We start from the raw sequence: 16,821 nt of genomic DNA, 5'->3' as shown, positions 1-16,821 counted from the left end.
CTACCTCTGAGCTCCATCCTGTTTTTATTTTTTATTTTGAGACAAGGTCTCAATGAACTGCCCAGGCTGGCCTCAAACTTGCAATCCTCCCACCTCATTCTCATCCTCCAGAGTTGGTGGGATTATAGGATACAACATCACATCTAGCAGTGCTTCTCTATTTCTGTATGGAGGAGCTATGGGCCCTATTACTTCTAGCCCATAATAGACCCAGAGCTCCTTCCTGACTTCCACCAGAAAGGAAGGGAAAACAAGAATTTCATAGATGCCAGGAAGCTTGACTTGATTAAATTTAAGTTGTTTTGAACTGTTTTTGCTGAGTCTGTGGCCCTAAGTCATTTGTCCCATGGAGATCCTTTAAAATAGAGACCTTCACAGCCCTTATCATGCTGGGGGAAAAAGTGCTATATGTGCTAAATGGCCTCACCTGAATCAGGCTTCAGAAGGTGGCCCTCTCCCCTTTCCAGAACTCTAACCTGCAGGCACTGCCTATGTCGATCATCTTGATAACATCTTCGGCTGAGTTAACCAGGTGCTCCTGTAGCCCCACCACCTGCACCTGTTGCTTGCCATCTTCCAGCACACGCAGCTTGGCCTTCTTATTGAGCAGGTCGAACAACTGTGCCAGGCAGGGGAAATAAGGGTAAAGTCACAGGCACCAAATGCCCTGCCCAACTCTTTCCTAAAGTGTCTGCTCCAGCTTAGACAAGGGTTGGCAGCAGGAAAGGCAGAGAGCATACTAGCTGATAGGGTATCAGGCCAGCAGAGGGTAGTATGCTTGAGATCTGAACCAGTGTGCCTCAGTTTAATCCAACTCTGCTACTTTACTAGCTGCATGAGGCTGGGCAAGTTAATGAATCACTCTACTGTCTCTACAGATGGAAGATAAGCTAGAGTGCATAGAATAGTGCTTAGCACATAAAATCCTGTTAATGATAAATAATAGCTATGTTTATTATCTAGGCACTGCTCTAGAGAAGGAAACTCTGCAAAAACAGGGGATGTAGAGAGGCAGAAAGAGATACATAGGGAGTGGGGAAATGAACATAAAAATGCAGTCAGGGGAAAAGGTTATAAAGGAAGTGTGTCAAGGGAAGAAAGGGCATATATAAGGCAAACCTTCCATCTAGAGGGAGCCATGAGGAGTATTTCTGCTGTAATTGTTGAGCTTGGCTACTCTCATGATCAAATGAAACTTCCTACACAAGTCAAGCCAGAATGGCCCAAAGATATGACAGTTAACTAGTTTGTTTGTTGGCTTCTACCACTTCTAGCCAACTTCAAGGTTTTAGAAAATCAGGGACCCCAGCAGCATAAAAAGAGGGCTCCCTGCCAGCTACCTTCCCATTGTAGATCTCGAAGAATGTCACATAGACTTCCAGGCCCAGGTTCCGGTAGCGGGACTGATTCTTCAGGAGGAAGACGTCCCGGGCTGAGGGAGAGAGCCTGGATAAGTGAGCAACTTGCCTTTCTATACCCAACCCCGATGCAGCAGAACACACTACTTACAAGCCATGGCGTAGATCCCCTTGGATGCATTCTGAGCTTTACCAGACAGGTCTCCACCCATAGTCTGCAAAAAGAAGAGGTAGATGACTATGGTAAAGGCCTTTGGCCTTGGCCAGAGCAATACTGGCTCTATTGCCAAAAGAGGCTACACCAAAACCAGGAACTTGACCTGCTAACGTACTACCTATATCTGGAATGGTGTGTGTGTGGTGATGGAGCATCTGCACTGAGGGGACTTTCTGCAAGAAACTAATTGTTTTCGTTTCAGAGACTCAGTGCTGTACCATTGGAAGGCTCTTCCCTTCTAGACCTGAATACTCACATGAGTCTTGCCACTTCCTGTCTGCCCATATGCAAAACAAGTTGCTTTTCCTCCTTCAAAAATTGTCTGTACCAGTGGCCTTGCTGTGAACCTAGGAGAAAGTATGGAGTAGAGGGAAGTGTTTGTATAATCACCTTGGTATCCAAGGGGGACTGGTTCCAAGACCTCCCTGCACCCACACAAATCAGCAGATGCACACAAGTCCCTTACATAAAAATGATAGTATTTGCTTATAACTTACACACACCTTATGGTATACTTTAAATCATCTGTAGATTACTTATAATACCTAATATAAGGTTTTTACTACATCGTTTAGGAAAGAATGACAAGAAAAAAGTCTATCTAGTAAAGATAATTTTGTTTCTCTAATATTTTCAATCTATAGTTGATTAAATCCACAGATGCAGAAACCAAGGTTACAGAGGGTTCTCAAAATGTGCTCCCTAAAAAAAAAAAAATCAGACAACAAACAAACAAACAAACAAAAAAATGTGCTCCCTAGAATACAGTCCTTCTACTGCAGAACTCTGGGGTTCCTCAATTGCTTCTAAGCATTGTACTTCTCTCTTGCTTCAGTGGTCCAACCTGATCTCAATGCTACTACCAAATCTGTAATACCACCAACTAACTGGGAGGGTGGGGTGAGTATTAGACTGACCTGCCAGGAGCAAGCTGATGGCCCAACTCTAAGCCATCCAGCCTCTCCTATGACTCTAGACACCTAAGATAAAAACATGAGCTTAGCTGACAACCTGCAGCAAAAGACATAACACAAAGAGTGTATAATACAGTGGTGCATGTTTATAATCCCAGCTACTCTGGAGGCTGAGACAGGAGGATCACAAATTTGAAGCCAGCAACTTAACTTAGCAAGACCCTGTCTCAAAATAAGCTGGGTGCAGTGGTACATGCCTGTAACCTCAGCAGCTCAGGAGGCTGGGACAGGAGGACTGAGGCCAATCTTGGAATTTAGTGAGGCCCCAAGCAACTTAGGAAGACTCTGTCTCAAAATAAAAAATATAAAGGATGTGGCTCAGTGGTTAAGTGTCTCTGGTACCTGGGTTTTGGTACCAAAAACAACCACAAAATAAAATAAAAAGGAGGCTGGAGCTATAGCTAAGTGGTAGAATGCATGCAAGAGGCCCTATTTCAATCTTCAGTACCCGTCCCCAAAAAAAGTAAATAAATAAATAGGGCTTGGATTATAGCTTTGTGGTAAAGCACCCCTGGGGTCAATCTCCAGTACTTTTCTCCAAAAAGATGGAGTCATTAGTCAGATTTAGCCTATGGAACAAACGATTACTCTTTGCTCTAGAATGGTGCTATCTCCAATGGAACTTCCTGTAATGATGGATATGTTCCCTATTTGTGCCATATAGCCTCTGCCACATGTGGCTACTGATCACATGAAATATGGATAGTGTAATTATACAACCAAATTTCTTATTTGGCTTTCATTAGATTTAATTGAGGCTACTGGATGTGTACTATACAGAGAATATCTGGAGTTATCTGAATCTGCTAAGCCCAGTGGGTAAAAAAGCAGCAGCCCTGGAGCCTGCCCAGCCTAACCCCATTGTATAATCGGTAATATCCCACTCATGATCTACTCAAGAATGGGCCACTCAAGTTGCAAAAGGGGATGTGGCAGACCCAAAATAGGGCCTTCCTATTGCCAGGAACCAGAGTTTGGAGGGCTGAACCAAAGAAAATACAGGAGGGTCTCAGAAGTTAACATGTCTGTGAGCATGTTATCACAATGTCCCACATCAAAAAGAGGAAGTGGTGGGGGAAGAAGGGGTATAAGGATAAAAAAAGAGGCAAGGACTAACCTGTAGACAACTTCATTTGAAGCTGTTTCATCAAATGCAAAATCAAAGCAAAATGCTTGGTTCTCTAGATACTTTGTTAAGTCCACTTTTAATTTGGGTTCATGTACCAGGAGGAGACACTTGCTAGGAACGGAAATCACATCAATTTCTTTCTTGGCCAATTCTGTGGAAGGAAGAATATTTCAGGGGATAATCCCTGGATGCAAGAGACCCTCAGTCATTGAATCCTCTGATTTAGTGGTTTACCTTGTTTATTCAGAGGGCGTTTCCTCACACACACACAAATCCTGTGCTCTTCAATCTACAAGAAGATGAGGAGACAACCAAAGGGAAAAGGATCAGAGCAATATCAAAAGAGAGCTTGTCTACACCCTCTCCCCAGGTCCCAGCAGTAGACAATATCTAACATTAGGACATTAGCCTCTCCCATTAACCACTCTAGAGCACAAGGAGGTTGCACTGAATTTTATCAGTTTTCTTACTCTGCTGCCTGAAACAGGAGATTTCAACATTACTTCATGAATGTTAGTAAGAGTCTAGCCTATCTACAGTGTGGGGTTTGTGGCATAGTTTGTAAGATCAGGACCTCCCACCTAGGCCCTATTCCTAAATGGGCATTTAAAAAACCAAAATGGGTTGGGGGTATGACACAGAGGTAGATTTTGTGCTTAGCATATGAGGCCTTGGGTATAATCCTTTGCATCAACAACAAAGAATAAAGGGTGAGTGAAGACTCCAGCATACTTTCAATTCTATAAAATCAAGTTTTCTGTCCCTTAATTGTATATCTACTCAGGAGAGAGAGGTAGGAGCTCTTTTGATTAACTTACAGGATCAGTTACATTAAGTGGATTACATTCCATAGTAGTCCGAAATTCTTTAATCATCCGGGCAAATTCCCAGTTTGGAAAGCTGTTGTCATACTCCTGTTTGAGATGAGGGTAAAAACAGATTGTTAAGTGCCCTCAAACGTGGTCCTAAGGGGCAGCAACAATGGCTCTCTGTATCAACTTCACAGTTGGCAAAGACCCACCCTGGCTCTAAGCTGAGAAGTCAGGTACAGATGAATTGAGCAGAAATTGGCAGGGGAGCCTAGACCCATACCACCCTAGGAAGTAGGACAACGGCCACTATTCCACATCTTGGGAGACACAGCAGCAGATTAGGCTTCCCCAGAGCAATTAACCCAACTAAAGGGAATCCACTGCAGTCTTCCCCGCCTTGCACTACATGAAATTAGGGGGAGTGAAAAAAAGCCAGCAACTATGCCCAGACACAACACCACACTGGGTGAGCATTTCATGTGTTTCCCTAGTGGACAACTGGCATCAAGTACTGCTCATCTGAGAGCCTGAAGATAAATTTCTGAATTATGTATTTGTTCTCTGAATCCTGACGAGAAATCAATTAAATTCCTATGTATCAGAATTGGAGTTCATAAAACGTTGGAGCCTCTCTCTCTCTCTTGTCTATAGGGCTTCAGTAAAGGGTGCCTGTCCCAAAATTTGCCCAAGCCTCCCAAAAGAAAGGTACCTGGGCTCGCCTTATTCTCATTTCAGTGTTCTGCGCTCTCTTCTCTTCTCGCTTGTTCTTCATTTTTTCCATTTCCTTCACAAGACATGATTTTCTCCGAACTAGAGGGAGAAAAGGAACCCAATCTTTTACCTGTGTGGTCAGTCTGCTGAGACTTGTATGTTTCCCAGAAACAGGCCTTCTCTAGATCCTCACCCTTAAATCCCTATATGCAAGAAGCAGTAACAGGTCTGACTCCTGAGATACAGAGCAGTGATAATAGCACTCAGTCTGATCTAAGCTCTCTCTATGACTCTGGTTATTTTCTCAACAATTAAAGAGGTAAGACAGCTCTGATTGGTCTTGAGTCACTCGGGGTGTTCAGGTTTTGGTCAACACCTTAGCTGTTAACACATCAATTACATCAGAAGACTGCTGCCCAATCTTTCACCTCTAGTGAAAGAGTTCATAGCCACAGAAAAACATGCCTTCAAGATGACAAAAGGGTTTGAACTCAGGTGTCCAGGTAGGCCAGATTTGGGATGGATATTAATGATTTGTTCCACAATAGGAACAGAAGAGCAGACAGCTTAGCGTGTCTACCTGAGTTCACAGGGTTTGTAGAAGAGCTGCCTCGGATGGAGTGAACTTGCTCTTCCACCTCCTCGCTGACCATCGTCAATGGTATTTCCGCCACTGCAGGGCAGGAGGGCCTAGGGGGGCCCGCTGTGGGGGAACAAGAGTCACTGGAGAAGTAAGCAGGTACATGAAAGCTGTCTTCATTTGGACCCTAGTGGGTCACAGGCCAGGAGGAAGGATACTATACTGCCTGCCAGGTCAGCAAGGGCCCAAGCCTTTCCAGCATAAGCAGAACTTGGGCTTTTCCCTTCACCTTAGCTAACACCCTTATCCCAAGTCCCCTTTCTGCAGGGGCAGGACTCCGAGATCAAAATACCCTGAGGGTGCTGGGGATGTGGCTCAAGCAGTAGCGCGCTCGCCTGGCATGCGTGCGGCCAGAGTTTGATCCTCAGCACCACATACAAACAAAGATATTGTGTCTGCCAAAAACTAAAAAATAAATATTAAAAATTCTCTCTCTCTCTCTCTCTCTTAAAAAAAAAAAAATAGCCTGAGGTATATGGACTTTCCCATGAAGGGAAATACCTGGAGGCATGAACTCTATAGACTTGCCCTAAGCATGTCTTCTCAGGCCAGGTTTTTCTACCCATTTGGGGTAGCAGGGAACTTGGGCAACAACTAAACACATGGATTCAATAAGGAAGGTTCAATCCATAATGCCCCATTACCTCCTCATATGTGGTCATGACCCTTTCACTTACCTTTATCCTATTAGCTAACTTCGATACATGTCAAGTGTAAGGATTATGTAGTTTAGAAAATCTGCATCTACTTTGCTTATCTATTAAAGGTTGATAAATATTTCACTTAAAAAATTATTTTAAAAATTCCACTTATGGGGGCTGGGATTGTGGCTCAGTGGTAGAGCGCTTGCCTAGCTTGGGCGGGACCCGGGTTCGATCCTCAGCACCACATAAAAATAAAAGGCATTGTGTTGTGTCCATCTACACCTAAAAAAAAAAATTAAAAAAAATTCCACTTAGATAAAGTGAAAAAAGAGAAAAGCTAATTTATGCTATTAGAAATCAGGACTGTAGGTATCTAGGGGTTAGGAATTGAAGTCTGAAGATTTTTGGAGGGCTAGTAAATGCTCTGGTCTGGTGTTAAGTGAGTACGTTCAGTTTGAAAAAATTCATTGAAATATATATGTGTGTATATATATATATCAATCATACTTTATACACTGCATTGTGTGTACATACATATATATTTGTGTTTATGTATATATATAGAAACACACACACACATATTTTGTGTGTGTTGTTTTAACTGAGTTTTTTGTTTGTACTGGGGATTAAGCCCAGGGATGCCGAGTCATATTTCTAGCCCTTCTTACTTTTTATTTTGAGACAGCATCTTGCTAAATTGCTTAGGGCCTTTCTAAATTGCTGAGTCTAACCTCAAACTTTCGATCCTCTTGCCTCATCCCCCTGATCCCCTGGGATTATAGTTGTGTGTCACCATGCCTGGCTTAACTGCATTTCTGTTTGTTTAGTATTTTTTGTGTTGTTGTCAATGGACTTTATTTTATTTATTCATATATAGTGCTAAGAATCAAACGCAGTGTCTCACACATGCTAGACAAGTGCTCTACCACTGAGCCACAACCCCAGCCCTCAACTGTGTTTTTTAAAAAAGAGGTCATGCTAGGTATGGTGGCACATGCCTGTAGTCCCAGCAGCTTGGGAGGCTGAGGCAGGAGGATTGCAAGTTCAAAGCTAGCCTCAGCAACTTAGTGAGACCCTGCTCTAAATAAAAAATAAAAAGGGCTGGAGATGGGCTGGGGCTGGGGCTGAACAGTAGAGCGCTTGCCTAGCACATGCGAGGTGCTGGGTTCGATCCTCAGCATCACATAAAAATAAATAAAATAAAGATATTGTGTAAAAAAAAAGGGGGGGGGCTGGGGATGTGACTCAGTGGTTAAGTACACCTGGGTTTAATCCCTAGTACCAAAAATAAAAAATAAAAGGAATCATGTCCAGATAAGGAAACAGTGTTAGTAAGGCTGAGGCAGAAGAGTACTGAATACAGAATGGAGGAATTCTAGGATCTTCTAGCACAGGCACAATGTGTGCAGTCTGCTTCAGGGGTTCAAATGGGGATTTTTTTTTTTTTTTACTCACTGGGAACTGAAAACTTGCGGGAGTTGGTAGATGCAGGTAGTTCAACCTCCATATCATTCTCCTGAGCGGTGATTCGAACCTCTGAGACAGTGGACATACGAGTAGAGTGGCTTCGAAGACCTAAAGACCCCAAGGTAACAGCCAATCAGTTCTGCATGATCGGGAGGGCCAAAGGGGGCAAGAAGAGAGCAGATGGGCAAAGCTCCAAGATTCTGCACTGGTGAGCTAAAACATACCCAGCAGAAAAGAAGCCCAGCTATTTCATATTCCTTCAACCCACAGAAAGGAAATGTTAGATCAAAGTACCAGTGACCCCAAAACTTATTTGTTGTGTACATTCTCGAAAATCTTGTAGTTCTGGAAGGCAAAAATTTCTTTCATAAGAGCATCTGCCTTGGGTAAGTGGATGAACTTATAGCAAACCTGATTTCATTCTGAAGAGACAGACCTTTTTCAATTCTTGAGAAAAAGGCAGACCTTTTTCAATTCTTATTAATTTTAGCAGCAGCAGTACCTACCACTGTTCAATTTTCCTATATCTTCTAATATTCTCACATTATAAGTTAAGGCTGGGATACAGCTCAAGGCACAGGGTCTGTTTAGTATGCACAGGCCCTGGGTTCAATCCTCAACACCAACACCATGACTACAAAAAATAAGGTAAATATTAAGATATCCATATCATGAGAGAGAATATTCAGGTTTAGAGACATTAAGTAACTTATAAATGTCACTTAACTACTAAGTCCCCAGAGTCAGGACTTAAAAGACTATAAAAATCTAGCCTTTTCCCACTGCTCTTGGGCTTTACAGAGTCAATCCTGGGTCACATCATCAGAAACCCATAGTATCAGATACACTTGTTTTCAGGAATCAAAGAATGCTTAACTGAGAGAATTAGCTAAGTTACACCTGAATTCTTGTTAATTTATACAAATCCATATAGTTCCCTCTGTAAGAAACACTTTATTACCTAAAAAATTTATCAGGTTTGTTATAAATGTAGTCATAAATTTGGAAAAAGAACACATGGGCTCATATAAAAACTTATACTGAATTTCTGAGTGTCACAGGTTTAGACTGAAGGCTTTATGTATAAATGATTCCCAACTTATGATATTTGTTTTGTTTTTTATTTTTTTGGTACTGGGGACTGAACCCAGGGGCGCTAAGCCACTGAGACACATTCACAGACTTTTCTTATAGTGGGATTACAAGGCATGTGCCACTGCATCTGGCACAGATGTTCTGAAATAATTTTTCAACTTTATAATGGTGTGAAAGTGATATACATTCATCAGAAACTGACTTTGAGCCAGGCTGGTGGCTCACACCTGTAATCCTAGCGACCTTGAAGGCTGAGGCAAGAAGATCCCAAGTTCAAGGTCAGCCTCAGCAGTTTAACAATGCCCTAAGCAATTTAGTGAGACCCTATCTCAAAATTTGAAAGGGCTTGGGAATATAGCTAAGTGGTAAAGCACCCCTTGGTTCAATCTCCAATACAAAAAAAAAAATTTAAAAAACTTTGAATTTTGATCTTTTCCCATGCTAGCCAAATTCTGTAAAATATGCTTTCCAGCAACAAGATGCTGATCCAAAGTAGCCATGAGATCACAAGGCAATGTACTATATTCTACAATGTACTATGCTGCCAAGCTATGATGTTCTGTAGGTTAAGTGTAATAAATGCAATTTTTTTTTTCAATACTAGGGGTTGAACCCAGAGTCTAGTGCATCCTAGGCAAGCAACTGACTTCTGAGCTATCTCCCTATCCCTTATTTTTAAGACAGAGCCTTGTGAAATCTCCCAGGCTGATCTTCCTGCCTCAGCTTCCTGAGTAGCTGGATCACGCTCAGTTTAAATACATATTTGACTTAACTATAATATTATATATATATAGCTAGGGATTGAACTCAGGGTCTCACATATGCTAAGACAAGCACCCCACAGCTGAGTACTTACAATATTTTCAGTTTACAATGGATGTATTAGGCCATAACTCATTATAAGTTTGTAAGTCAAGGAACATCTATACCCCATTTCTTTCAAAAAGAGCATGAACTATTAAAAGTTCCCTATTTCATAAATGATTTCCTTTTTCTTTCTTTATATTTTGGTACCAGGGATAGAACCTATAGACGCTTAACCACTGAGCAACATCTCTAGCTCTTTTTTTATTTTTTGAGACAGAGCCTTGCTAAGTTGCTGAGGCTCACTTTGAACTTGTGATCCTCCTTCCTCACCCTCCTGAACCACTGGGATTACAAGTATGTGCCACCATGTCTGGTCTCACAAATGATTTCTAATCTTATGTTTCATTTCTACTATTGACTAACATGCCTATTTATAAAGCTCTTAGTTTGTTTTTAAAGGAGGTGTGTGGGGTTGGGGGCATGTAGCTCAGTGGTAAAAATTATGTGCTTAGCATCTATAAAGTTCTGGGTTCAGCACCAAAACAAAAAAGGAGCTGTGCCAATAGCCCTTGAGGACACACATATGGAATAAGACCACTGATTACCATTCTCATCTCCCTTGCAGGCCCTATGGTACAACAGCAAGAGGGCCAGCACCATTGGATCCAGGCCCTGTCCAAAATTACATTGGCATCATCTTCCATTTTGGCCCTCATGCATCTGAAGCTTCAGCCAAGCATTCTCTGAGTCTTAAGATAGTTGGGGGGGCTGGGGTTGTGGCTCAGTGGTAGAACACTCGCCTAGCATGCATGAGGCACTAGATTTGGTCCTCAGAACCATATAAATATAAAGACATTGTGCCAACCTAAAACTAAAAAATAAATGCTTAAAAAATAAAATGATAGTTGGATCATATCAGGGCAGTGATAATCTCTGTAGGACAGTTGTGCAGGTTCAATGACCTGCAAGGTACAGCTGGCTCTGAGTTAATAAGCTATATTTCTTAGGCAACTTGTGTCTAGATCAATCCCCTATAATCAGTCTACTGTTGCCAAAGTAGGGTTATGCTGACTATTTCTACAAAGAAAGTCCAACCTTTTCCAAAAATATGAGGCATTGCTATTTTCCCTTCTGGCCCCAATCTCTCATCTCCATAGCACTTTTTTTGTTTTTGGTACTAGGGATTGAACCATGGGGCACTTTATCACTTAGTTATATCCCTGACCTTTGCCTGACTCCATAGCACTGTTTCCCCAGGCACAGTAAGAATTTATTCCTATCTCCTCCATAGCATTATTATTATTATTATTATTATTTTAAAGAGAGAGTGAGAGAGGAGAGAGAGAGAGATAGAGAATTTTTTAATATTTATTTTTTAGTTCTCGGCGGACACAACATCTTTGTTGGTATGTGGTGCTGAGGATCGAACCCGGGCCGCACACATGCCAGCCGAGCGCGCTACTGCTTGAGCCACATTCCCAGCCCTCCTCCATAGCATTATTGACTGCACTTCTTTTTCCTTTTTTTCTTCTTCAGTACTGGGGCCCCTCATATGCTAGGCAAGCAGAGTCACATCCTTAGCCTTTTTATTTTTTAATTTATTATTATCATCACTTTTTTACAGTACTAGAGATTAAATCCAGAGCCATGAATGCACTAGGCAAGTGCTCTATTGAGCTATATCCCCAGGTCTTGCTAAGTTGCCAAGGCTGACTTGGAACTTGCAGTTTCCTGAGTAGCTGGAATTATAGATGTGAGCCACTATATCTGGCTTAACTGCATTTCCAAACAACCCAGACCTTTTCTCAGAGCCTCATTCCAAGACACACTATTCCTCAGAGGAAGATGAGCCCTAACCCTAACCTTAACCCTTCCAGTGGCTGATTCCTACCATCCCCAACACAGGCTCTGGATTCTACAGAAAAGATATCTAAGCCAGTAAGTCTCGCCAGTTACCTGCACTGACGAGATGAACACAAGTAAGTAAATTTTTCAGTTGCACCAGTCATTTACGGTTGGCTATAGATGGAAATCTTCCTCACTGAGAAAGATGTATGAAACACAGGTCACATAAAACCATCTGCTAAACTAAAGCAATGAATCTACTTTACAATTTCTACTAGTCTGTGCCCCAGGCACATTAATCTTAACACAAATGCCATTAAAATATTAGAAATCAATTTACCTTCTTTTGGAGCAGGAATTTTGGAGTTGACTGATCTGCGTTTTTGTTTCTGAAAAACAAATGACCACAATATATTGCTTTTAACAATTCTCAAGGACATATCCTGGGCCCACATACTGTTGAAGTCCCAGGCAGTCCCAGAAAACAAATGAGCCAAGAGCTACTAAGTGAAGTGACTTCTCTACGACATTAGCTACAGTTAGATGATAGGCACCTACCTGGACTGTTACATTTTCCTGCAAGGGCAGGTTGTCCTTTAGGTGTAAGGGGAAAAGCTGTAAGAGTTCTGGGTTTATTGCAGCCACATCATCAAAATCAATCTGAAAGGAACAAGAGTTTCAGTAAATCAACATAATGTTCAATCCAAATACATCTTTGGGGGTTGGAGTTGTGTCTCAGTAGTAGAGCACTTGCCTAGCATGTGTGAGGCGCTGGGTTCAATTCTCAGCAAAACATAAAAATAAATAAATAAAATAAAGATATTGTGTCCATCTACAACTAAAAATATTAAAAAAAACCAAACATCTCTGCAACCAAATTACCCCTAGATTTAGATTTTTACCAACCTTAAGTTCCACTAAGTACTTATAGCTATAAAACAAATATTTATTCCTTAATAATGGTTTACCATCTAGATGGATATGGGTTTCTGATTTCCAAGCCAATGATATATATCAGTGATGTGAGGTGAGGAGGAAGGAAGATAGGCAGGCATACAGGTAGTCCACAGTAGACCTAGCCTACTTGGCTCCCCTATTGTTCTGCTGGGCAGTGAGGTCCCATTGGACACTGTCCCCTAAGCACCTCTTGCTAGCTGACACAGAGGAAGAAACAAGTTTGAACTGTCTGGTGATAGTTAAAATGAAGGGCCCTTCAGGATCTCATTGGCAGGAACAAGTTCCTGACAGCTACAACCTAACCCTAAGTCTACCTACATTTTCTACTGAGCCCAGAAACTTCTTTCCTAGTCACAGCTTCCTGCTCATGCCTCCCCTAGTACCTGCTCATGCTTGCAATGAGGTCACAATTCTAGGTTTACATCAGGGTCCTGCAACACTTTAGAAACAACTCAAACTTTACCAGCATAATTTCACAGCAGATTCAAACACACAAGATTGGGCTGGGGGTGTAGCTCAATGGTAGAGTGTTTGCCTAGCATTTACAAGGCCCTGGGTGTGATCCCTAGCATCACAAAAGAAGAAAAAAGAAGTCTGGACTTTATTCTAATGGCAACATTTGAGCTGGAGTGAGATCCAACAAGTGATATATTCCTAAATGAACAAAAGACCACAGGAACTTCTTATCACTGATTAAAAGGTATTTTAGGAGCCGGGAGTGGTGGTCACACCTGTAATCCCAGTGACTTGGGAGGCTGAGGCAGGAGGATCTCAAGATGGAGGCCAGCCTCAGCAATTTAGCAAGACCCTCAGCAACTTAATGTGGTGATACATGCTTGTAATCCCAATGACTCAGGAGGCTGAAGCAGGAGGATAGCAAGTTCGAGGCCAACCTTGGCAATTTAGCAAGACCCTGTCTCAAAATAAAAAGTAAAAAAGACAGGGGATATAGCTCAGTGGTAGAGCACCCCTGGGTTCGATCTCCAGTATTATTAAAAAAAAAAAAAAAGAAGAAGAAAGAAAGAAAGAAAAAAATTTTAGGGCCCCTTTGCTCCCTTAGATATAGATACTGGAAATCCTTGTTCTCAAATAGACCAACTAAATATCTGCATACCTAGTGCATACCTATGCACTATTGCAAGCAAGCCTTTTCATTAAGCTCCAAGAGCAATAGCCCAGAGGTATCTTATTTGTTTCTGTGTTCCCAGCACCCAACACATGGTCTAGAATTTTGGAACTAGTCCAAAAGCATTTGCTTTATAAGTCCTCACAAGAACTCTGAAATAGTCTCACTGCCTGCATTTTATGGATAAGGAAATTAAATTCCTTTTTTGGGGGGGATACTAGGGATTGAACTCAGGGATGCTCTACCACTAAGCTACATCCCCAGACATTTTTTTTTTTTTTGAGACAGGTCTTGCTAAATTGCTTAGGTTGACCTTGAACTTGCAATCCTCATGCTTCAGCCTACTAAGTCACTTGGATTACAGTTGTGTGCCACCATGCCAAGAAGGAAATTAAATTTCTAAGAAAAACAGAAATATGGGCTGGGGATGTGGCTCAAGCGGTAGCGCGCTCGCCTGGCATGCGTGCGGCCCAGGTTCGATCCTCAGCACCACATACCAACAAAGATGTTGTGTCCGCCGAGAACTAAAAAATAAATATTAAAAAATTCTCTCACTCTCTCTCCTCTCTCACTCTCTCTTTAAAAAAACAAAAGAGGGCTGGGGATGTGGCTCAAGCGGTAGCGGGCTCGCCTGTCATGCGTGCGACCCGGGTTCGATCCTCAGCACCACATACAAACAACGATGTTGTGTCCGCCGAGAACTAAAAAATAAATATTAAAAAATTCTCTCCCTCTCTCTCTCTCTCTCTCCCTCTAAAAAAAAAACAAACAAACAAAAAAAAAAAACAAAAGAAAGACAGAAATATGCCTGAGAATACACAAAGCAGAGGCAGAGGCAGATTAGAATCCAGGTTTTTTATATTCACAGTCCAGTGAGCTTTTTACAGCACCAAATGCCTCTAGAGCATAAATGCCCAAGGTATATCTCTCTTCTCAAAATCATTTCAAGGCTTCTTGCTGCCTGCAGAAGAATACCTAAACATCTTAGGTCCCAAAGATAAAGACCCTCCAGTCTCTCTAGCATTTTTTGCTGCTACCAAAGCATCCCTTAGCCCTACACTGTCTGTGACCAACTTTTCACTAAACCCTATGTGTGCTGCCTGGCTATTTTAGCTAAGTCTCATGCTCCACTCAAGCCAGCCCATCCTCAAGAGTCTCTACCTAAGCTGCTCCAGCACTACCAGCCTGTGCTAGGCATTAAAGTTGCCTTGTTAGTTAACATTTCAGAAACATACTTTTGTTTCTTTAAGCTGGTTTTGCACCCAAACCAATACTATAGGTAGTGTGTACTCAGAACCTGGCTTAGGTTAGTTAGCAAGGTTTGGGATTAGCTATAGTTTGATTTCTACAAACACAACCCATGCTGTGGATTTCTTCAATTGAGAACGTGTTTGACTAAATAAAATTCCAATTTGATGGGCACAGTGGTGCATGCTGGCCAGTCCAGGCAACTGAGTGAGACCCTGTCTCAAAATAAAAAGGCTGAGGATGTAGCTCAGTGGTATAATGCTTACCTGGCATGCATACATCCCTGGGTTTGATACCCAGTACTAGAACACCTTTTTAAATCCCAATGCATCCCAAGAGGGATTTTTTTTTTTTTTTTAAAGAGTGAGGAGGATAGCACAACACCAGAAACTAGGGTCTCACGGGTCCCATTTCCACACTGATCCTTTGCATATAAAGGTATTAAATGTGGTAGAAGAACCTACCACATAGAACCTACCTCTTTGCCTTTTGTGGTACTTCCTTCTGTCCATTCCACCGAAACACAGGATTTCTCCAGGTTCACAGTCCTTACTGTGGCACTGTGAATTAAGCCTACAGTATGAAAAGACCAGAGTTACTTGTCTTCTGAGAACTTCATTTTTCGGCTTTCATAGAGACTCCTAGTGTGGAGTTTACCTGGTAAAAGCAGATGAGTTTTTTTTTTTTCTTTTTTAAAACCAGACACTAAGAGAGATAAATAGACTTTATGGGGCTTCATCCTTAGAACATTCCACAGTGTGGTGAGCAGAGAATAGATCTTAAATCCAGCTGTGGGGCTGAGCCCTAGGTTTGATTACCAGCACCACAAAACAAAACAAAACAAATAAAAACACTCCAGCTGAATGGGATAAGGATTCACACCTACGCCAAAAAAAAAAAAAAAAAAAAAGAGCCTGCAATGGAATGAAGGTATGTTTAAGTAAGAGTCATATAGTCCTTAGTTGCGCTGTTCTTAATCACAACACTGAGAATCTGGAACTTGCAGGTGTCCATAACTCATTTCTGGCAATCACGTCTGGCCATTCTCCTAACATTAGTGTTAGATCTGCCAGAGCTGTAGTACCTGCTTAACCAAAACAAAAGAACGGATTACCAGCTCCTCAAGAGCAGGGATCTTGTCTCGTTTACCTTGAATCACAGCGCCCGACATACTGCAACTACACAATATTTATTGAAAAATCGGAGGGGCTAGGAAGCAGAGGTTCCCACAAGGCAGGGCGGTTTCATAAGAGAATTTTGGAAGGGAAGTTAATCTAGCAGCCCTAACTTCCCTGGGAGGTCCGAAGACCACTAAGAAACTCCGCCCACTCTCAGAAAGAAGGAAAGGGTTCCACAATCAGTGTAGAAGCTCTATCCCTGGATAGGAACGGCCGACTGCCAGCCTGGGGATACGGACTGTGGGTGTAGCGGGTCTGAGGATCACCGGCCGAGTCTGGGATCTGCCGTTTGGGGGCGGGGCAGTAACCTCAGCCCTCACATCGCTCACTGGTCCCTTTAGCCTCCGCACCCCCCATCCCCTTACCATTGCTGCGTTGGATATTGATGGAAAGACCGGGAAACAAGCGGCCCTGATACGATGAGTCCATGGGCATTTGGAGGTCGGCGGCGAAGAAAAAGCAGATTCCCAAAAGTACACAACTCTGCGACGTAAACCGCCGCAGTTTAAATCCCGCGCGCCAGCGTCCCTGGTAACGTCATCACGCTGTCGCCGTTCTCGCTTCCGCCAATAAGCGGCGCCCTGTGGAGGAGCCTTGTGGAATAAGTAGTCTC

The 16,821-nt window shown here is 42.3% G+C and overlaps 1 protein-coding gene and 1 long non-coding RNA gene across 3 annotated transcripts in view; one reads left to right on the top strand and one right to left on the bottom strand.

The window, feature by feature from the left end:
• LOC144368026 (uncharacterized) overlaps positions 1 to 14,219 on the top strand; it is a 25,702-nt gene extending 11,483 nt beyond the window's left edge. Inside the window, exon 3 of the long non-coding RNA XR_013427749.1 lies at positions 10,480 to 14,219. This is a non-coding gene — a long non-coding RNA (uncharacterized LOC144368026). The remainder of the gene's footprint in view (positions 1 to 10,479) is intronic.
• The window catches only part of Kif2c (kinesin family member 2C), a 22,841-nt gene extending 6,020 nt beyond the window's left edge, over positions 1 to 16,821 (bottom strand). The window contains exons 1-14 of one of the 2 annotated variants that reach the window (XM_078026147.1): positions 16,574 to 16,821; positions 15,509 to 15,603; positions 12,258 to 12,359; positions 12,040 to 12,088; positions 7,941 to 8,060; positions 5,782 to 5,904; positions 5,200 to 5,300; positions 4,497 to 4,592; positions 3,913 to 3,967; positions 3,667 to 3,829; positions 1,832 to 1,922; positions 1,510 to 1,573; positions 1,341 to 1,432; positions 477 to 619 (exon numbers count right to left, since the gene is read on the bottom strand). In XM_078026147.1, the coding sequence (XP_077882273.1) occupies positions 477 to 619; positions 1,341 to 1,432; positions 1,510 to 1,573; positions 1,832 to 1,922; positions 3,667 to 3,829; positions 3,913 to 3,967; positions 4,497 to 4,592; positions 5,200 to 5,300; positions 5,782 to 5,904; positions 7,941 to 8,060; positions 12,040 to 12,088; positions 12,258 to 12,359; positions 15,509 to 15,603; positions 16,574 to 16,643 (1,364 nt within the window). In that variant the 5' untranslated portion in view covers positions 16,644 to 16,821. The remainder of the gene's footprint in view (positions 1 to 476; positions 620 to 1,340; positions 1,433 to 1,509; positions 1,574 to 1,831; positions 1,923 to 3,666; positions 3,830 to 3,912; positions 3,968 to 4,496; positions 4,593 to 5,199; positions 5,301 to 5,781; positions 5,905 to 7,940; positions 8,061 to 12,039; positions 12,089 to 12,257; positions 12,360 to 15,508; positions 15,604 to 16,573) is intronic. The other variant, XM_078026148.1, reaches the window with a different exon arrangement.

Source organism: Ictidomys tridecemlineatus, chromosome 11 (genome assembly GCF_052094955.1).
Source record: "Ictidomys tridecemlineatus isolate mIctTri1 chromosome 11, mIctTri1.hap1, whole genome shotgun sequence".
NCBI lineage: Eukaryota > Metazoa > Chordata > Mammalia > Rodentia > Sciuridae > Ictidomys > Ictidomys tridecemlineatus.
The sequence above is the reverse complement of the archived record's forward strand: the minus strand, read 5'-3'. Positions and strand labels throughout refer to the sequence as shown.